This window comes from Pogoniulus pusillus, chromosome 30 (assembly GCF_015220805.1).
Source record: "Pogoniulus pusillus isolate bPogPus1 chromosome 30, bPogPus1.pri, whole genome shotgun sequence".
Classification (NCBI taxonomy): Eukaryota; Metazoa; Chordata; class Aves; order Piciformes; family Lybiidae; genus Pogoniulus; species Pogoniulus pusillus.
In genome coordinates this window covers 16,507,512-16,528,808 of record NC_087293.1, presented here as the reverse complement: position 1 = coordinate 16,528,808, position 21,297 = coordinate 16,507,512, and the positions used below count along the sequence as shown (strand labels likewise).

At 54.6% G+C, this 21,297-nt stretch overlaps 1 protein-coding gene across 3 annotated transcripts in view; it reads right to left on the bottom strand.

Moving 5' to 3' along the window:
- Nucleotides 1-21,297, bottom strand: part of HORMAD2 (HORMA domain containing 2) — a 33,069-nt gene that overhangs the window by 6,884 nt on the left and 4,888 nt on the right. Inside the window, exons 2-12 of one of the 3 annotated variants that reach the window (XM_064168327.1) lie at nt 21,018-21,162; nt 19,166-19,229; nt 16,925-16,961; nt 15,368-15,388; nt 14,198-14,224; nt 12,620-12,687; nt 11,010-11,161; nt 9,820-10,073; nt 8,811-8,916; nt 8,032-8,093; nt 5,755-6,315 (exon numbers count right to left, since the gene is read on the bottom strand). In XM_064168327.1, the coding sequence (XP_064024397.1) occupies nt 6,259-6,315; nt 8,032-8,093; nt 8,811-8,916; nt 9,820-10,073; nt 11,010-11,161; nt 12,620-12,687; nt 14,198-14,224; nt 15,368-15,388; nt 16,925-16,961; nt 19,166-19,229; nt 21,018-21,162 (993 nt within the window). In that variant the 3' untranslated portion in view covers nt 5,755-6,258. Of the gene's footprint in view, nt 1-5,754; nt 6,316-8,031; nt 8,094-8,810; nt 8,917-9,819; nt 10,074-11,009; nt 11,162-12,619; nt 12,688-14,197; nt 14,225-15,367; nt 15,389-16,924; nt 16,962-19,165; nt 19,230-21,017; nt 21,163-21,297 lie in introns of those variants that run through there. The other 2 variants (XM_064168326.1, XM_064168328.1) reach the window with 2 other exon arrangements.

The following is a 21,297-nucleotide window of genomic DNA, read 5'->3' as shown; positions in this document are numbered from 1 at the left end:
AATCCCCATCCCTGGAGGGGTTTCAGAGCTGTGTAGCTATGGTGCTGAGGGCCATGGCTTAGTGCTGCCCTGGCAGTGCTGGGCTAAAGACTGGACTGGATGAGCTGAAGAGTTTCTTCCAACCAGACCCACTCTGCACACTGCCATGCTGGCTGCTCTGGCTGCCACATCACAACCCAACACAGCTCCCAAACCCGGAGGCCTTTCCCCAGAAGCACGGAGGTGAAGAGCAGCAGACACAGCTGCCTGGGAGGCTGCTGCCCAGCCTGGTCCCTCACAGGACACCAGTGCACAGGCTGCCTGGGGCCAGGCTTGAGGCTCCGTCCCTGCAGACCCTCAGGCTCAGCCTTGCTGCCCCTGTGCAGCCTGCTCTAGCCGGGGGTGTCCCTGCTGGCTGCGGGAGGGTTGGGCAGGCTGCCCTTGGAGGGTCCTGTCCAATCCAGTGCAGTCTGTGGCCCTGCCCAACACTGACTTTCAGAGATGCCTCCGGCGGTGCTGGCTGCCAGCACAGGAGCTCCACGTGCCTGTGGATGCCTCGGGGTGGCCATGAGGGCACCTGAGGCTGCAAGAGTTCAATCTCCCCGGACCCTCACCTCTGAAGGAGGAGCTCAGCAGGAACCTGCTTCCCGCACAGCAGGCAGGGATAACTCATGGAACGGCCCCAGGATACAGCTGAGGAGCTGACGTGAGCTGAGAGCAGCCAGGAATTTCCTGACCTCCCTGCCTCACTGCTCCCAGCTCGCAGGAAGGAGAGGCAAGCTCAGCTCTGACTTGTTCTCTTCACTGTCTGGGGCTGTGTAGCCTCAGCTGGTTTGGAGGAGAAAATGTTCTGGGAACTTCTCATCAGATAGAGCCCTCTTGATAGACAGAGAGAGATAAACCTGGCTGGGGGTTTTTTGCTTTCTTGCAAAAGTTCAAGATAATGACACTGCCACAGAAAAATGCTCTCCTCTTGCTCTGCACATGGCAGCCTTCACCCTTCAACTGCTTTCTGTCATGGCAGTTTGCAGAGCAGTTGGCCTGGTTAAAATCAGACAGCAAAGGTCTTGATCCCCAAGCTGTTCCTCTGCAACAGAACCCCCTTGAGCTGAGCTTCCCTCTCAGACAGCAGCTCTGGGCCCCACAGGGCAGCTCAGCAGAGCCTCCAGCAGAGCAGCATGGCCTTGGGCACCAGCAGGACACTGCAAGCATGAGAGGGATCAGCCTCAGCACATCACCCACGACAGACCCTGTCCACACCAGCTTCCAGCCCCTCAGAGGAGCAGGGCCTGGCCAGGTAGCCAAGTCTGCTGCAGGAGGAGCAGCAGCTGCAAGCCAGACAGGCTGTCCCCTGAGGCCTACACCAGCGCTGGTGTCCAACACTGAGCTATGAATCTCTCCCTAGGCACCAGGCTCTCAGACAGCTCCAGCTGAGAGAGCTGATCCACACGGCAGGAGGATGCCTACAGCAGGCAGTGAGCTGCAGCACAGAGATCCCTGAGCTGTCCTCCAGCCCAACTGCTGTGGCCACAGAATGCCAAACCTCACAGGCTCACAGGATGCCAGGGGCTGGAAGGGATCCAAAGAGATCACTGAGTCCAACCCACTGCCAGAGCAGGACCACACAACCCAGCTCAGGGCACACAGCAACACAGCCAGACAGGCCTGGGAAGGCTCCACACAAGGAGACTCCACAGCCTCTCTGGGCAGCCTGTGCCAAGGCTCTGGGACCCTGCCAGGCAAGAAGTTGCCCTTGTGCTGAGCTGGAACCTCCTGTGCTGCAGCTTCCACCCACTGCTGCTTGTCCTAGCCCAGGGAGCAGTGAGCAGAGCCTGTCCCCCCCTCCTGACCCCCAGCCCTCAGATAGTTATAGACATTGATTAGGTCCCTTCTCAGTCTTCACACTAAGCAGCCTCAGGTCTCTCAGCCTCTCCTCACCAGGCAGTGCTGCAGTCCCCTCATCATCCTCATAGCCCTCCACTGGACTCTCTCCAGCAGATCCCTGTCCCTCTTCAGTGGGCAGCCCAAAACTGAAGGCAGTACTCAAGATGGGGTCCCCACACACCTCCTCGTGTCCCTCAGCAGCCCAGCAGCAGCAGCAGTGTGTGGCTAACCAAGTCAGACACTGGGGAGGCAGAGCTGCCTTGTGCACTGCTGCTATGGCCAAGCCACTGCCAGCTCTGCTGCCGACTCAAGGCTCTCTGCTTCACTGTGTGCTGAGACTGTGCTCTCAGGACCACCCCAGAACTTCAGCCCACAGCTTCCTGATGGCAGATAAAAGCCTGCAGAGGCGTCCATATGGTCAGATTTTACTCATCTTCCAGTTGTGTTTCATTCCAAACTCATTCCACTGCAACGTCTTTGCTTACATCACAGCAGAGCTGACCAAAAGGAACTCGTGGGACAGGAACATTCACCTCTCCTGATGAGGCCAGCCTGGGAGAGCTGGGGTTATTCAGCCTGGAGAGGAGAAGGCTCCAGGGAGACCTTCTGGTGGCCTTTCAGTACTGGAAGAGGCTGAGCAGAGAGCTGGGGACAGAGTTTTGAGCAGGGCCTGTTGTGCCAGGACAAAGAGGGGATGGATTGGAACTAAGAGGGAGATTGAGAGTGGAGAGAAGGGAGAAATGTTTGCCACTGAGGGTGCTGAGAGCCTGGCCCAGGGTTCCCAGAGAGGTGGGAGATGCCCCATGGCTGGCACCATTCCATGTCAGGTTGGGCACTGGAACAGGCTTCTCAGGGAGGCTGTGGATGTGCCCTCCCCTGGAGGTGTTCAAGGCCAGGCTGGAGCCTTCAGCAACCTACTCTAGTGGGAGGTGTCCTGCCCATGGCAGGGGGTTGGAACTGGATGATTAGGAAGAAGCTGTTTGCAGTGAGGGTGGTGAGACACTGGCACAGGTTGCCCAGGGAGGTGTTCCAGGCCAGGCTGGATGAAGCCTTGAGTGACCTGTTCTAGCAGGAGGTGTCCCTGCCTATGGCAGGGGGTTGGAACTGGCTGAGCTTTGATGTCTCCTCCAATCTAAACCATTCTATGATCTTCAAAGCCCTTCCCAAGCCATCCCAGAAACCTATGGATTCCCTGCTTTTCCCAAGTCCTCACAGCTGCCAGAACAGCAGAGAAAAGAGGCAAGGCACACGCAGAGGGACACACTGAGCTGGATCCTTGGCTGGTGCAATCAGCAGGCCTCTCCTTGCAGTCACAGAGGTGACCTCATGGAGATGCTGGTGCCTACCTGGGGCTGTTTCAGCACAGGGATGCTCTGCTGGGAAAGGGCAATCACTCATTTGCTCCTGAGCATTGACCACCATCAGATTGTAGATAAGGAGCCAGCTGAGCACAGGGAAATGCTTCTCCAGTCTGGAAAGCCCTCTGCCAGAGGCTCTCCATGGCCATGGCTGAAGGACAGCTCTGACTGGACAGAAAGGGCTGCTGCTTTTTTGGCAGGGCCACATCTTGGGCCTCTCCCACATCCAGTTGATAAAAATAAGCCTTTAAGACTTCCATTCCTGGTCCTCTTGGGGAGCAGTAGGTCAGGAAGATAATGGCAAATAAAACTCCAACCCAGCTTGCATATTTCATAAGCAAGGAATGAGAAGGAATGAAGCACTTCAGAGGCAGAGCAGGGAAGAGCCTGTCCACACAGCCAAACACAACTGCTCAACTCCCCACACCCTGAGGCTCCGATCCTTGCACAGGTAACTAAATCCTGGGACACCCCAAATTGATTCAGTTAGTTCAGAAAAGCCTGGCCTTGGATATTTAACCTTTAAACCTAAAACATGTCCCTCAGCACCACAGCTCTGAAACCCCTCCAGGGATGGGGACTCAGCCACCTCCCTGGGGAGCCTGTTCCAGCCCTTCAGAACCCTTTCACTGAAGAAAGCTTCTTCTAATCTCCAACCTAAACCTGCTCTGGTGCAACCTGGAGTTATCTACCTTGTAGGGTTAGAGAATGGTTGGACCTGATGGTCTCAAAGATCTTTACCAACAGAAATGATTCTGTGAACTTGAGGCTGTTTCCTCTTGCCCTGTCACCTGTCCCTCGGGAGCAGAGACCAACCCTCACCTGGCTCCATCCTCCTTTCAGGCTGCTGCCCTGAGCCTCCTCTTCTCAAGGCTAAATGATCCCAGCTCCCTCAGCTGCTCCTCCCCAACCCTGTTCTCCAGATCTTTCCCCAGCTTTGGTGCCCTTCCCTGGGCAGCCTCCAGCCCCTCAATGTCCTTGGAGCGAGGGCCTGATGCCTCAAGCTGTGGCCTCACCAGTTCTGAGCATAAAAGGACAATCCCTGGCCTGCTCCTGCTGGCCACAGTACTGCTGAGCCAGGCCAGGATGCTGGTGGCCTTCTTGGCCAGCTGGGCACAGCCTGGCTCATCTCCAGCCCCTGTGGATATGCTGCTGCCAGGGGAGAAGTCCCTGGCCCAACAAAGGCAGATCTCCACAGCCCAGGCCAAAGCCCCTCACACCCCAAAAGCTAATTAAACCCTGAGCTCCAGGAGAAAATAAATCACTCTGGAGACCTTGCAAGCAGAGAGCTGCTCTGGACACTCCTACCAGGATGAAGATGCTTTACCTGCCCATGCTGCAGGCTGGGTAGCAGCAAGGTGTTCACACTCACACCCCAACAGCACAACTTCTACACCTGACCCTGGTGGATAATCCCTGGCTCAGACTTCCCATTCAGCCAAGCCTGTCTTCATCTTCTGAGCCAAGCTACAGGACCACTTTGGCTTCCTGATTCAAGTGGAATACACAATGGTCATTTGTTTTAACCACTTCCCTCAGACAAGAAGGGAAAGTCCCTCTCACATGGGAAGAGTGTCAGACCTGCATCAGTGCTGCCTTCCCACTGATGAGCTGCACTTTTAACCACTGACTTGACTTTGTTTTTCCCTAAACTGACTGAAACACACCAAAAAAGCAGAATCCACCAGGCAGAGGGCTTGGGATTTGTGTGAAGTCTTTGGAACATGGCCTGGGCTGCATCCAAAGCAGTGAGAGCAGCAGGACAGGGAGGGGATTCTGACTCTCTGCTAACAGCTCACCTGGAGCAACGTATTCAGTTCTGGTGTCCCCAGAACAAGAAGGACTTGGAACTGCTGGAGAGGGTCCAGAGGAGGCCACAAGAATGACCAGAGGGATGGAAAACCTCTGCTATGGAGACAGGCTGAGAGAATTGGGGCTGTTCAGCTTGGAGAAGAGAAGTCTCTGGGAAGACCTCAGAGCAGCCTTCTAGTACCTGAAGGGGCTACAGAAGAGCTGGGGAGGGACTTTTGATAAGGGCTTAGAGTGACAGGACAAGGGACAAAGGAGGACTGAAGCTTGAGGAGGGCAGATTGAGACTGGAGAGTAGGAAGAAAGTGAGGGTGGTGGGACACTGGCACAGGTTGAGGGTGGTGGGACACTGGCACAGGTTGCCCAGGGAGGTGTTCAAGGCCAGGCTGGATGAGGCCTTGAGCAACCTGGGCTGGTGGGAGGTGTCCCTGCCTGTGGCAGGGGGCTGGAACTGGATGATCCTGAAGGTCTCCTCCAAGCCAAACCGTTGTAGGAAGCTCTGAAGCACAGAACGGATCGAGTGACTCTGACACTCATCAGCCACTAATGCTCTTTCCACCACCTTCAGCCACTCTCACTGCTGCTGCTGCTGCAGGCTAATGCAATCCACATGCAGCAGGAGCGAGGTGTCTGCTGCTCTGCTCCAAGTCGTGACAGCCTCAGAGGAATGTCAGGGCATGAATCAGTGAGCCAACCACGAGCTGCAAACAAAAAAGGCTCCTGTTTTCACACAGACAGCAGAATAAACAATGATCAGAAGGAAACTGGAGGATGTCAGACCAAAAGGGGGGGAAAAATGTGGTTAAAGTTTGAAAAACAGCAGCCTAGGCATAGAAGTTCATTTCCAAGATCCAGAGTCAAGGCAAATACTTCAGAGATGCCTTCTGGCTGACACGTTCTGCTGGGAGTCTCCAGTTGCTGTCTGGGTTAGGCACCCCCTCGGGATTCTTTTCAACAGAGGCGGGCGGGAGGGGTGGGAAAAGGTTAGCAGCAATTTCCTCCTCTCATTAGCTTCTCCTCTAAAGATTCAGCTTCTGAAGGCTCAAGCTCGAACCATTTTCGGCTCATTTGAATGGGAGGAGGATCAAGTGGTTAAGCCTGGTGGTATTCAGAGATCTGCCCAGTCACCGAAAAGCCTCTGCACAAGGCCATGAACTGGAGCTCTGGTTCTGACTCAGGGTTTGGCCTGGGCAGCCTTCAGGAGGGAATTTATTTCACAGCACTCTACTTATCTACAGTTCCATTGTCTGCTCTGCCCCAGTTCTTCAGGTTGCCCCAACAACCGCTGGAAAAAAAGGCAAGAGATCAGCAGCTCCAGGGGATAATCCTGCTGCTGGAGAGGTAGCCAGAAAGTGATAGGATCCAGTACCTGTGACTCACAGGGAAACAGAGTCTGGCAGCAAGAGAGCAGAGGTGAAAGCCAAGTTAGGCAACAGACAGACACACCCTTCAGACCTGAAGCAGGGTGGTGATGTCAGACCCTCAGTCCACACTCACAGCCAGGTAAGAGCAGCCTGGCTGGGACACTGACACAGTCTGTGTGAGCCACAAGTGCCAGCTCCAGAGAACAGCAAGGAACAACTGTCCTAGAGGAATGAAATAAGCTGACCATGGAAAGGTTCTTCCTCAGTTCCTGCAGCCCATGCTCACATCACAGAATCACAGAACCAAGCAGGGTGGAAGAGAGCTCCAAACCATCCAGCCCAACCTAGCACCCAGCCCTGCCCAACCAACCAGACCATGGCACTCAGTGCCCCAGCCAGGCTTGGCTTCAACACCTCCAGGCACGGTCACTCTACCACCTGCCTGGGCAGCCCATTCCAATGCCAATCACTCTCTCTGCCAACAACTTCCTCCTAACATCCAGCCTGACCTGCCCTGGCACAGTTTGAGGCTGTGTCCCCTTCTTCTGTTGCTGGGTGCCTGGCAGCAGAGCCCAACCCCACCTGGCTACAGCCTCCCTGCAGGCAGCAGTGAGCTCTGCCCTGAGCCTCCTCTGCTGCAGGCTGCACACCCCCAGCTCCCTCAGCCTCTCCTCACAGGGCTGTGCTCCAGGCCCCTCCCCAGCCTTGCTGCCCTTCTCTCAACACCTTCCAGCACCTCAACATCTCTCTGCAATGGAAGAGCCCAGAACTGGACACAGCACTCAAGGTGTGGCCTGAGTGGTGCTGAGCACAGGGGCACAAGAACCTCCCTTGTCCTGCTGCCCACACTGCTCCTGAGCCAGCCCAGGATGCCATTGGCTCTGCTGCCCACCTGGGCACTGCTGCCTCATCTTCAGCTCCTCTCTACTAGCACCTCCAGGTCCCTCTCTGCCTGGCTGCTCTCAGCCACTCTGGCCCCAGCCTGCAGTGCTGCTTGGGGTTGTTGTGGCCAAAGTGTAGAACCCTGCACTTGGCCTTGTTCAGTCTCATCCCATTGGCCTCTGCCCACCCATGCAGCCTGGACAGGTCCCTCTGCAGGGCTCTGCTCCCCTCCAGCAGCTCTGCAGCTGCTCCTAGCTTGGTGTCATCTGCAAACATGCTGGTGACTCAACCCCCTGGTCCAGATCACCAGGCTTTGGGAGGGTCTGTGTATTTCGATACAGCACAGAGAATGCCCTCAGCTCAGCTGAGCCTTGTGCCACCCCAGATGTCAGAATCATAGAATGGGTTGGAAGACATCTCCAAAGGTCATCTAGTCCAAACCCCCTGCAGTCAGCAGAGACATCCTCCACTAGAGCAGGTTGCTTAGAGCCCTGTTGAGCCTCACCTTGAATCTCTCCAGGGATGGGGCCTCAACCATCTCCCTGGGCAACCTGTTGCAGTGTTCCAGCACTCTCCTGGCGCAGAACTTGTTCCTCACATCCAATCTGCTCTGCTTTCATTTCCAACCATTGCCCCTGGTCCTGTCCCTGCAGGCCTTTGCAAAGAGTCCCTCTGCAGCCTTCTTGAAGGCCCTTCAGCTACTGGAAGGCTGCTACCTTGCCTGGCATACCCTAGAGCCACTGACATTTGCTTACCTGCTGCGATGCCCTCGAGCGCATCCTGCCCACCTCCTTCACTCCCATCAGCTCCTCTCCACCTGCAGTCCAAACACAGAGCAAGAATCAGCTCTGAAGTCAGCTTTTTTCTAGTGCTACTCCTGGACACTGGGCTCCTTTCTACTGGGGACTGTCTGCTCTAGTGGAGGGGGTCGGAACTGGACGGTCAGAGCGGTCCCGTCCAAGCCAAGCCATTCTGTGACGTAGGAAGAGGCCGCGGTGTGAGCTCAGCCCTTGTCGGGCACGGGAGAAGCGGCAGCAGAAGGAGCTGGGAAGGTGAGCTGCGAGGCAGAGCAGGCTGCACTCCCCTGCTCGGGGCTCTCAGGAATGCTATTTACCATTTTGTCACTAGATGGTATTGTTCCACAGGCTATATCTGAGAGCTGCAAAGGTCAAGCGGGTACCAGAGGCTGACTGAAGCCAGAGAAAAGGTTCCTTCTCTCTGCTCTCACACAGGGAAGTGGTTAGCAAAAGCAAAGGGTAGCAGCTAAAAGAAAAGAGCTGTGATGGAAACGTAGATAATGCAGCTTGGTATTGATGAACTCTCTGATTCCTCCAGAGCTGAGCAAAAACTGCTGAGATAAAGAGGAGGAAAGACATTGATAAAGAATGGACTGTTCCTGTTAACACAGCAAACATTTACAGCAGCCTGAGCTGACACAAAGGAAGCAGCATGACAAAAAGTCAGGGACCCTCAGGATTCCACCAGGACACAGCCATGAGCACAAGCTGCTTCGGTTCTGAAACTGGGTAGTCACCTGTGTCTGGAAGGCAAAAAGCTGTCTCCATTTTCCAGCCTGGATGGGCCTCACTTTTGTCCTCTCCACACTCACTTGAACCTGCTCTGACGAGGAGAGGCTGATTCTGCAAAGCAAACAATGTTTTGTCTTAACAGCATAACCCAAAACCATGCCCAGGTGGTAAGTCCATAAACCCAGCACTAACAGGGATGAGATTTTCACAGCTCCTCAGGGCTCCTCAGGCTCTCCCAAGCCTACAAGTTCTTCAGTCTACAGGTAGGAGTCCACAGGAGGCTCCAAACCTGAAGTGTTCAAAGCCAGGCTGGAGTAACCTGGGCTAGTGGGAGGTGTGCCTGCCCTGGCAGGGACGTTGGCACTAGATGACCTTTAGGGTCCCTCCCAACCCAAACCCATTCTGTGATTCTAGGAGTCAAGATTTTATGATTCACTCTGCTCACTGCTCCCTGGGACAGGACAAGCAGCAATTGATGGAAGCTGCAGCTCAGGCGGTTCCAGCTCCACACGAGGGAACTTCTTCACTAAGGCCCACAGAGCACTGGCACAGGCTCCCCAGAGAGGTCGTGGAGTCTCCTTCTCTGGAGCCTTTCAAGGCCTGTCTGGATGTGTTCCTGTGTGCCCTGAGCTAGATTGGTTGGTCTTGCTCTGGCAGGGGAGTTGGACTCGGTGGGTCCCTTCCAACCCCTAACATCCTGTGAGCCTGTGAAGAGGGAAAGCTGCTAAGAAAAGCCTTGCTGTGGCCCTCTGCAGCCTGCTCTAGCTAGAGGTGTCCCTGCTGCCTGCAGGGGGGTTGGACTGGATGCCCTTTGAAGGCTCTTCCAAGCCAAACCATTCTATGACTCAATGAAACCTGGGTTACAGAAGATAGAATCAGCCAGGTTAGAAGAGACCTCCAAGCTCATCCAGTCCAACCTAGCATCCAGCCCTATCCAGTCAACCAGACCATGGCACTAAGGTTTGCTAGAGAAACTGTTCCCCCAGCAACAACCAAACAGAGCTATTTCTCTACCTTGGTGCTGCCCTCCTCTTCCTCTTCATCACAGTCTAGCCCTTGATGGGAGATCTCGGTAGGGCCTTTCTTCTGGATCAGGCTGCTCTCTACTGCTGCCATTCTTTTCTTTTCAGTTGTCACTCTCACCTTCATCAGGTGGAAGCCAGTGGAGACTGACCCCATTCTCAAGTTGACAGGGTCACCATCAAACAGCAGGTCACCAGGGCTGGCATCTTCTTTAAAGCCAGGGGGCTGATAATCTGCTGGGGTCACTACACAGGGAGCAAGAACTCATTCACGTCAGGGGAACCAAGTTCCACCCCCCCTTCATCTAGCTAGCATCTGGCTTCTAGAGAACAAGGGTGCAGCAGCCTCCAGTGCCCACCACCAGGAGCATTCTGGCTTTGGTGCTCCCTCAGGAAGAAGGGGAAGAATGCAAAGGCACAAACAAGCTGAGCAAAGGTTAGGAAGGAGTTCAGAGAAAGAATGAGTTTAGGATGCTGAGATGCCATTGATGTGCTCAAAACTTCTGCAGCACAACCTGATATTTCCTGCTCCTCAAAAAAACCAACCCCAAACCCCAGCAGAGAAGGAGAAGGAGGCTTCCTTCCAGATGCATGGCTCTGCTTCTGCAGATGTGCAGCAGTCTTAAACAGCAGCTGCCAGCCCTGAGGGTCAGGAAGTGTTGCTGTGTAAGGGAGACCTTCTCACTCTCTACAACTCCCTCAAAGGAGTGGGGATTGGTCTCATCTCCCAAGGAACAAGTGATAGGACAAGAGGAAATGGCCTCAAGTTGCGCCAGGTGGGCAGGGGGTGCTTAGGTTGGACATGAGGAACAATTTCTTCCCCAAAAGGGTTGTCAAGGCCTTGCCCAGGCTGCCCAGGGCAGTGCTGGAGTCCCCATCCCCACAGGGGTTTCAAAGCCCTGGAGATGTGGTGCTGAGGGCTGTGGTTTAGCGGTGCCCTGGCGGTGCTGGGCTAAGGGCTGGATTTGATGGTCTGAAAGATCTCTTCCCTAAGGGTTGGATTTGATGGCCTGAAAGATCTCTTCCAAGCACACCAGTGTGGTGATTCTACATTCCCCAGTTTCTCACTGTCACCAGCTAACAGCTCCCACACTACCCCCTTCTGCAGTTTCTTTGCTTTCCAGGGGCCACAGTCTCTAGCAAACCTGCCGGAGAGGGAACACCTCCCTCTTCTCCACCTACCATCACTGTAGTAGAGGAGCTTCATGGTCAGGGTAATGTCACTGGGAAGTGGGCCAAGGTTCTGCATTAGCAGGTAGAGCTTGCGGAGCAGGAGCCTGCTGGCCTGGCTAACGTCCTGGCCGCACGCCCCCTGCACCAGCTTCTCTTGGTTGCTGCAGCGGGAAGGAGAAGAACAGATTGATGTGCCTCAGGCAGGAGGAGTCACCACCTAATTACAGAGAGAGAGAGCACCCACTGCCTGCCCTGAATCCACCAGCAACAAAGCTGCAATGCTTTCATGTAGTTTCCAGCTCCCCAGGGAGGTGAAAGAGAGCCCAGGGACGCGGTGGCAGCAGCCAAGCAGCAGCTCTGAGCCATGAGGCCACTCATTTCCATCTGAACGGGCTTTGGAGCTGGGGCAGCAGACCCCATTATACAAATGGCATGACTCACTGGTTTGAACACGATTAAATGGGATCAAAGGGCCGTGGAACAAGTGCCTTTCACCTAAGTCACGTCAGGAATGAGAGGAATGAGGTGAGAATGCCTCACAAAGCCCATTCATGCGCGGGCTCTCTCCAAGCCCGCTCCGCAGCTCCAGGAGCCTGTTCTCACTCCCATTCCCTCTAAGAAAAGCCAGGGCAGAAGCGCATTTTTCCAAGGTGACTAAGGGGCATTCCTCTCACCTCCTTCTCCCACCCAAACGTCAGCTGCCAGGCTAAGCGAGCAGTCTAGACCAGACACACGTCCACCAGGAGTGGGATGAATTGCTCTCCGGAGGAGTTTGTTCCTCCTGACTACAGAGGTGGCTGAGCTGAGTGACTGAGCTCAGCTGTCTAAAGTTAGCTGGCTGGAGATGGACGAGATGAATCACAACGTGACTAAGGACCCTGAACCTCCCTGGCTTTCTATCAGCACTGCTCATGACAGAAAAAAGTAGCTCCTTCAGTAGGTCTTTGGAGGACCAGAGGGCAGGTGGTTGGCACTGAACACACGCTGGCGCAATCAGCACCATCGTGCTGAAAGGTCTTGTGAAGAGCAGCTGAAGGAGCTGAGGGTGTTCAGCCTGGAGAAAAGGAGGCTGAGGGGAGACCTTCTGGCTCTCTACAGCTCCCTGAGAGGAGGCTGGAGCCAGGTGGGGGTTAGGCTCTTCCCCCAAGGAAGAAGCAATAGGAAAGGAGGAAATGACCTCAAGCTGCCCCAGGGGAGACTTAGGTTGGACATGAGGAACTGTCCTTCTGGTGGCACCATTCCTCTACTGTGACCACCACCCTGCCCTGCTGCACCATTTCTGGACTGTCCATACCATCCTCCTCTGCCCTGCTGCACCATTTCTGGACTGTCCATACTATCCTCCCCTGCCCTGCTGCACCATTTCTGGACTGTCCATACCACCATGCTCTGCTGGCACCATTTCTAGACTGCCCACACCTCCCTTCTGGTGCACTTCAGCTGCCTCCTTGTGCTGCAGAACACCCTTTCTACTCAGCAGGTCCTATCCTGCAGGGTGAGAGTCTCAGCTCTGATGACACTCAGAGCTGCCCAGCACCCAGACATGCTCTAATCACAAACTTCCTTCTCAACACCTCAAGCACACAATGAAATTCTGGGGAAGGAAGCCAAAGCAGTACCTGATGATGTCCATTTGGGGCACCTGCTTTTTGTACTTGAACTTGAATTGATACAGCTCAGTCACTGTCTGGAGATGTGAGAGGGGACAAGAAGAAAGAGTCTCTCTGAGTAACAAGTCTAAAGGTGCATTCTGAGGCTCCTGCTGTCCTCTCCCAGCCTTACACCAGAGCACAGCATTAACTTAACGACCTGATGACAGCTTTAACTCTATGACTGCTTGCACGAGCTCTGGCAAACGTCCTTCACCACCCCAGCTTACCTAGCGCTGAAAGAACCACCAAAAAGGAGGACAAACTTCCAGCCTCCTCCTTCCACTTCCTCTCTGGGCCTGACTCCCTGGCCTAACCCTCTAAGGAGGAGTGGGGCCAAGCGCTCATCACACTGCCTGTGTGTCCTCCCCTGCTACAAGGCAGAGTGTGAGGCTCCCCAGGTGATGCAGTGTCACACGGAGACGAGGGCCTGAAGGGCTCCTCCTGCGAGGAAGCACAAACAGCCCTGCAAGGGTAAAAGTGGCTGAAGCTCACTGGGCTCAGTTTTCTGAGGGAGGTAAAACCCATGCAGATGATTTTCCATCTGAAAGGAAAGGATTCGCTACGATTGTAGAGAACAAAACGATGAGGAAGAACAACCTCACCACAAGAGAAAGGCTCCATTGTAGTCCCATTCCATGCCTATAAGCTGCTTTTTTTTTTTTCCAGAGGCAACGAGGTGGATTAGCAGCAGCCTCGCTGAGCCCTTCAATCTGAGCCTTCCTGACAAGCTCCGGCCGTGGGAGGGACTAAACTTTGCTCCCTCCCCAGGCGCTGAGGTGTGACACAGATTAGGTGAGCACAGACCCTGCAGCCCCCTCTGCAAAACCTCACTTACATAGCAGAGCTTCCAGCCTGGCTCCACCAGCCGGGTGTGGGAAAAACAGAATCCCAGCAGAGAGTCAGACAATCAGTCAGGGCTGGAAGGGACCACAAGGAGCAGCCAGTTCCAATTCCCCTGCCATGCCCAGGGACACCTCACACTAGATCAGGCTGCCCACAGCCTCCTCCAGCCTCCAGGGATGAGGCTTCCACCACCTCCCTGGGCAACCCCTTCCAGGCTCTCAGCACCCTCATGTTGAAGAACTCCTTCCTAACATCCAGTCTGTATCTCCCCATTTCCAGCTTTGTTCCATTTCCCCCAGTCCTAGCACTGCCTGACATCCCAAAAGATAAGGACAGGCACAGCACAGCACACACAACCCAGGCCTGATGTGAGCCACAGCTCCTGACCCAGAGCCCTGTGTGGAAAACCAACTCAGGTTTCAGCAGAATTAGTCTGCACTTCCCACTTGTCTCTGGGCAAGGAAAACAAAAGTGGGAAGATGCCCACTGGCTGCCTGTCACCATCCCTTCTGAGGCCCTGTGCCTGGTGGCAGTGTTTGATCCCAGTCCAGCTCACTGAGCTGCAGGGAAGGCAGGGCAGAGGAGCAGGGTCACCGAGCAGCTACCTCAGGGCAGGACTGGAGCCTCCAAGCCCACTCTGAATAAAGATCTACTCACCCATGCCTTCGGCTGCCTCACAGATTAATTAAGGCTCTTTCTTACCTCCGGTTCCTCGGGATTGGTGTAAATCTGTTGTGAGAAAGCACAGTGAGGCCATTCTGCCCCCGGGTGACCTGGAGCAGCGAGAGGTGACTAAGCCACCGGCGTTACAGCACAGCTCGCTGCTATCTTTAGCGTGGGATCAGAGGAGGGGATGGCTGAGACACAGCCCTTCTCTATCAGCACTCACCACTTACCACTTCAAAAGCCAGGGAAAGCACTCTCAGGTGTGGCATGGTGGAGGAATGAGGCTCATTCCCATTCCAACCCTCACAGGCAACCCAGGATGCCTGAGATGTAACTACTACTGGGATTACCCACGGAGTAGATGTGCAGCACAGCTGCTGGTGCTTTACAACAGCCCAGGGCTAACAACTCGCTGTGTAACCAACAGCAGGTGCTGCTTTCTTCAAGGGGCAGGTGAACGAGGAGGTGAGTGAGGGAACTGGGGCTGGTTAGTTTGAGGAAGAGGAGGCTGAGGGGAGACATCATTGCTGTCTACAACTACCTGAAGGGAGGTTGTGGAGAGGCTGCTGCTGAGCTTCTCTCACAGGTAATTTAAGACAGGACAAGGGGGGAATGGCCTCAAGCTGAGGCTGGGGAGCTTTAGATTGGACATTAGGGAAAAGTGGTTCCTGGAGAGAGTGGTCAGGGACTGGAACAAGCTGCCCAGGGAGGTGGTCAGGGACTGGAATGAGCTGCCCAGGGAGGCGGTGCAGTCACCCAGCCTGGGTGTTTCAGGGTGGTTTGGATGTGGTGCTTAGGGCTATGGTGTAAGGTGCACCTTGCAGAGCAGGGTTCTAGGTTGGACTCGGTGATGCTGAGGGGCTGTGCCAGCCTGGAGGCCTCTGTGGTTCTGCTGGGGACCACGGGGATGCCAGGGCAGCTCCGGGGAGGCAGGAGCCGAAAGGAAGCGATGCCACGAGGCACATCAAAGTGCCTGCAGTTGCAGGCTGGGTGTAAGGCCTCAGCCTGAGCATGCTAAGCAAACTATTCCCACGCAGCCTGGGAAGTTTATATTTACCCAGTGGAGAAAGGTCAGAGCTCCCTCCCAAACCACACACATCGTGGCTTCCCCTTCAGAAAGGCACAAATGGCTTGGCACAACCTTGACTCCAGCCATATCTGTTTCAAGCAGAGGGGAAGAAAAACACCTTGTGCTCGTGTACTTACTGCCAGCACGGCGATGTGTAACTGGAGAGGGGAAAAACAAAACACAATCAGGCCCTGACCTCGGTGGGCAAGGAAAAGCAAGCCGGGGAAATCGAACTGCCTGCAGCCGGCCAGGGGACAGAGAAACAGAGTTAAAGAAAAGCCTCCGGGCAGGTCACTCTCAACACAGCATCAGCAACACCTAGCGGCCAGTCTGCTTCCCTTGGCTCGCCGAGGAACCAGCTGCAGGCTCGGGCTGGCTCCTGGGACTGCTCCTAACCCAAACCCCACAGGCTGTTCTGGCTTAAAAAAACCCTTTTACAAGAGCACTCAACCCTGCTCCAAACCAATATTTGCTCTCTGCTACGCAACCCCCCCGAAAGGTATTTAATTACCGCGGAGCAGGACAATGCACACAAGATTACTCTGGAAAGCAAGCCCAGAACATGCTTAAATACCTCCTTTTGTTTTTTTCCTCCCTTAATCCACGTCAAATAATGAATAATTTATGACCCTCGCAAACAGCAGAGGGCTCAACACCTCCTAGAACTGTCAGCAAGCAATCAGCTGAGCTCACAACGTCCTGGACTATCTCAGGCAGGCTGGCAGCTGATGAACAAGAGTCCATCTGATCATCAGTGCTGAATCTGATACCGGGGAGAGCTGCCCCCAGGAACAGTGCTGACGGAAGTTGGTGCTTCTTCCTGTGCAGAGTGGTTTGCATGTCAGCATCAGCAAGAGATAGGGCTCCTGAGTAGCTGGCCCTGGGTCAGAGCCAGGCACAGCTCTTGCACCATCAGCTGCTTCCCAGAACCTTACAAATGACTAAGGCTTAGAGAAGATGAAAAGAAGAGGAAAGGGTTTGTAGTGGTAGGATGAGAGAGAACTGATGGAAGGTTGAGGAGGGCAGATTTAGGCTGGAGATTAGGGCAGTGAGGCTGGGGAGACACTGGCACAGGTTGCCCAGGGAGGTTGTGGAGCACAGAATCACCCAATGTGATCTTTGATCACATTGGGTGATTCTGTGCTCCACAACCTCCCTGGAGGTGTTCAAAGCCAGGCTGGATGAGGCCTTGAGCAACCTGGACTGGTGGGAGATGTCCCCTGCCCATGGCAGGGGGTTGGAACTGGATGATCTTGAAGGTCTCTTCCAACCCAACCCATGCTGTGAACCTATGAAAAGATGAGGGGAAAGGAGAAAAAGGAAAGCAAGAGCACAGAAGAACCTCTGGCATGGAGATCAAGACCTCATTTCTGCCTGTCAGTGTCTCTGTCCAGGTATTAAGAGACCACAAACATGCATCAGAAGTGAGGAAATCAATTTCAGGCTGGAAATGAGTTCACACATCATGTACAGGCAAGCTGAGAGAGCAGCAGTGGTCAAGATCTGGGCTGAAGAAACCCCAAATCTCACACATACATTCTCAGGGTAGAGCCTTTCCCCTGCCTCCCAGCAGTAAATGTGTGGTGTGTCCGTGCAAGACCATTAAAAGAGCAGAGGGCAATTATCTTGTGTCCCTATTTGATGGGTAAGTAGGAAAGTCCTTTAAAAAGCAGGGAAAAAAACCAACAACTTACATACTGCCTCTCCAAAGCATCAAAACAACCTTGAATCCTGCCAAGGAAAAACATGTTAGTCCTACCCAGCCACATCTATCTCCTGATCTGTAAACACACACTCAGCAGATAGAGTTTAAAGTGCATTTTCTCTGGACTAGTAACAATTTGGGCTTGTCAAGCCTTTTCCAGGCCAACCATCATAAAGGCTCTCTCCTCCCTCCACAGTTGTCAGCTGTTTATAGTTCCAGGGCCACATCTGAGGCTTGAGAAGTGAGCCAGTGCCAAGTGCATCAGGTTCAAAGAATCACAGGACTAGGTCCTGTGTCTGGGTCAGGCCAAACCCGGGCACAAATCTCAGGGTGGGTGCAGAGGGGGCTGAGGGCAGCCCTGAAGAAAAAGCCTCGGGGGTGTTGATTGTGCAGAAGCTCCCCAGGAGCCAGCAGTACCCTCGTGCAGCCCAGAAGGCAGCTGTGTGCTGGGCTGCAGCCAGAGTGAGGGCAGCAGGACAAGAAAGGGCTTTCTGCCTTCAATCTTGCCTCCAGTTCTGGTGTCTCCAGGGCAAGAAAGACACAGAACTGTTGGAGTGAGTCCAGAGGAGGCCACAAAGATGATCCAAGGACAGGCAGAGGGAGCTGGGAGTGTTCAGCCTGGAGAGAAGACTCCAGGGGGACATCAGAGCTGCCTGTTGGTGCCTGAAGGGAACCTGCAAGAAGGCTGCAGAGAGACTTTTCCCGAGGGCATCTAGAGACAGGCCAAGGGTGAATGGTTTGGAGCTGAGGCAGAGCAGGGTTAGACTGGAGCTGAGGAAGAAGTTCTTCAGTATGGGGGTGGTGAGAGTCTGGAATGGGCTGCCCAGAGAAGCTGTGGATGCCTCCTGCCTGGAGGGGTTGAAGGCCAGGGTGGACAAGGCCTCAAGCAGCCAAGTGTAGTTGAGAGGTGTCCCTGGCCATGGCTTGGAGCAGATGAGCTCTGAGGTGACTCCCAACCTGAGCCATTCTATCATTCCATGATCCTGCCATCCTGAAGCTCACAGGAACCCTGCAGAAGACAAGGATCCAAGGCCTAAGGCTGCCTGGGAGCAGCTCAGTGCTCAGTTCTAGCTCCCCAGCTTGATCCCTGATGGCTCTTTTCCCATTGGCCTTGTGCAGAGCTTGGCTGTAGCTTCGCCCTGCAGGCAGCCTGACATGTTTGCTCCTGTAAATCTGGAGTTATCTGATGCAGAGTTTACAGCTGTGGACTTTCTCAGAGTCCTAAATATCCTTTGAGGCAGCAACAGTCAGCTGTGACTCCTTGAGTGGCTGTGCAGCAAACTGTCTGCTCAGCACATCAAAGCTGCCTCTGCTTGGTGAGAACATGCCAAGGGTGGAACACAGAGAACCAGAGTGACAGAGCTTGGAAAGGGACCTAGAGATCATCTGCTCCAACCTCTCTGCCTCCTTCTCTGGAGCCTTTCCAGGCCTGTCTGGATGTGCTCCTGTGTGACCTGAGCTAGACTGGATGGCCCTGCTTTGGCAGGGGGGTTGGACTCGGTGATCTCTTTGGGTCCCTTCCAACCCCTGACATGCTGTGAGCCTGTGACCCACAGCCAGGGGCACCTCTGGCTCACGGAGAGCTTCTCCACAATCGACACCCTCAAGGCATTTTCTCTCTCAACCCTCTCTGTACCCAGCCTGGATTGGTGCATGGAGTTGGCCCAACCCAGATGCACGACCTTGCCCTGTGACTTGTAGAGCCTGCTGCAGCTGGCACTGCCCCACTTCTCAAGCCTGCCAAGATCCTTCCAGATGCCATCCCTGCCCTCAAGAGAGTCCAGCTCACCACACAGCTTGGTGTCATCAGCAAACTTGCTGAGGATGCACTCAATTCCACACCCTAAACAAAGCTGGAGGGCCCCTGGCCTGGCAGTACCCAAGGAGGCAAACTCTTGCACACACTAAGGAGCAACCAAGGAGAATTCCTGCCAGAGCAGAACAAGCAAAGGCCAAGCAGCAGCAGAACCAGCCTCAGCATTTCCTCTCCCCCCTCTCCATACCTACACTGCCTCTACGTGCTCCGGGGCCTGACCATGACCTCACTCCACCCAGCACTTCCACAGGCCTTCACCTCACATGATGCTGGGCAGCTAATTCTGGCCTGCTTACGCCAGCTGGGCTGGCAGAGCGGCAGCGCCGCGGGCACGCAGGGGCAGGAAGCAGCGGCGCAGGGGCAGCTGCTGCCGCCCAGCAGGGCCCTGCCTCGCTCTCGCTGTTACTCACTCACCACTTGACTATCTGCAGCGATCCCAGGCAGCTCCTATCTTCTCGGAGGATTTTCAGACTGAGGTCTGCAAGCCCACATTTAGCACAGAGTCAGAGGCCTTACTGCAGCTGCTGGGCAACGACTGAGCCCCTGCCGGCTGCCCCCCTGCCAGCCTGTTCCCCTGCCAGCTGCCCTCCTGCCAGCCTGTCCCCCTGACAGCCTGCCCCCCTTGTTTGGGCACAAGGAGTGAGCTGCAGGTCCTTCCTGAAACAGTGGCTTTGCACAGAATCCCAGGTGGACAGACACCAGGGCCAGAGCTATGGCTTTAGTTCAAAGCACCACAGCAGCTCCCCTCCTCTCCTCATTCCCTCCCTCCTCTCCACTCCCACCTAGAATCACAGAACCACAGAATCAGTCTGGGCTGGAAGGGACCACAAGGATCAGCCAGTTCCAACCCCCCTGCCATGGGCAGGGACACCTCACACTAGATCAGGCTGGCCAGAGCCTCATCCAGCCTGGCATTAAACACCTCCAGGGATGAGGCTTCCACCACCCTCACTGTAAAGAACTTCTTCCTAACATCCAGTCTGGATCTCCCCATTTCCAGCTTTGTTCCATCTCCCCAGTCCTATCGCTACCTGACAGCCTAAAAAGTCCCTCCTCAGCTTTCTTGTAGGTCTATTTGGCAATTACCTAACAACACAGAATCCCAAAATTCCAGCATGGCAGGGACTGGAGATCATCTATTCCAACTTCCCTGCTAAGCAGGGCACCTGCAGCAGCTTGCCCAGGTTCACAATGGCCAGGGGGGGTTGAAAGCTCTCCAGAGAAGGACATTCCATAACCTCTCTGGGCAGCCTGCTCCAGGGCTCCAGCACCCTCACACCCAAGAAGTTTCTCCTCACGTTGAGGTGGAACTTCCTGTGCTTGGTTTTACATCTATTGCTCCCCCTCCTATCACTGGGTATGACTGAAAAGAGTCTGGCTCTATGCTCCTGACACCCACCCCTCAGGTATTTATAGACACTGACAAGGTCCCCTCTCAGCCTTCTCTTCTCCACACTACACAGCCCCAGGGCTCAGAAGAGAGATTCTCCAGGCCATTAATCATCCTTGGAGCCTCTGCTGAACTCTCCCAAGCAGTTCCCTGTCCCTCTTGAAGTGGGGAGTCCAGAACTGGACACAATATTCCAGATGTGGTCTCACTGAGCTCCCTTCTGCTCAGAGGGGGAGCAGAACCTCCCTTGGCCTGCTGGCTACACTCTTCTTACGGCACTTCCTGGCCACCAAGGCACATTGCTGACCCATGGAGAACTCATCAACCAGGACTAGTAACAAAGCCTTGTAATGACAGGATGAGGAGGAATGGATTTAAACTGGCAGAAGGGAGATTCAAACTGGATGTTAGGAAGAAGTCCTTTACAGTGAGGGTGGTGAGACACTGGCACAGGTTGCCCAGGAAGGCTGTGGAGCACAGCATCACAGAATGTGATCTAAGATCTAAGATCACATTCTGTGCTTCTGTGCTCCACAACCTCCCTGGAGGTGTTCAAGACCAGGCTGGATGAGGCCTTGAGTGACCTGTTCCAGTGGGAGGTGTCCCTGCCTATGGCAAGGGGTTGGAACTGGATGAGCTTTGAGGTCCCTTCCGACCTAAACCCTTCTATGATTCTATGACTTCAAGGTCCTTCTCTGCAGAGCTCCTCTGCAGGCTCTCCCCGAGGCAGAAGCACTGTCTGCAGCCAGGCTGGAGAAAGGACTACGGTCCTAAGGAGCTGAGCTCCCACCCGCATGAGCAGCTGGCAGCTAAAGCAGGGGACAGCTGAAATAGAGTGAACAGCAAGAGGAGCTCAGCCCCTAGTGGAAGCTTTACCGTCTAAATATCGAGTGCCATAGGAGCTCTCCGGGAAGAGTCCCCTCATGTAGGTGACACAGGACACGGAGATGGCCAACAGCTGCTTCACCAGCGCCGCTGACTGCTGCTCCGTGGAGACCCTGCTGGGGAGCACCACTGAGTCCTGGAAGAGAAGGACAAAGCCAGGCCCAGCACCACTTCCATCTCACACAGCCATCAGGTTTAGAAACAACTCTCACAAGGTGGGGAATGAAACCCTAAAGTGGTTTCACTTAGAGGTGTAACTGTCATATTTGCA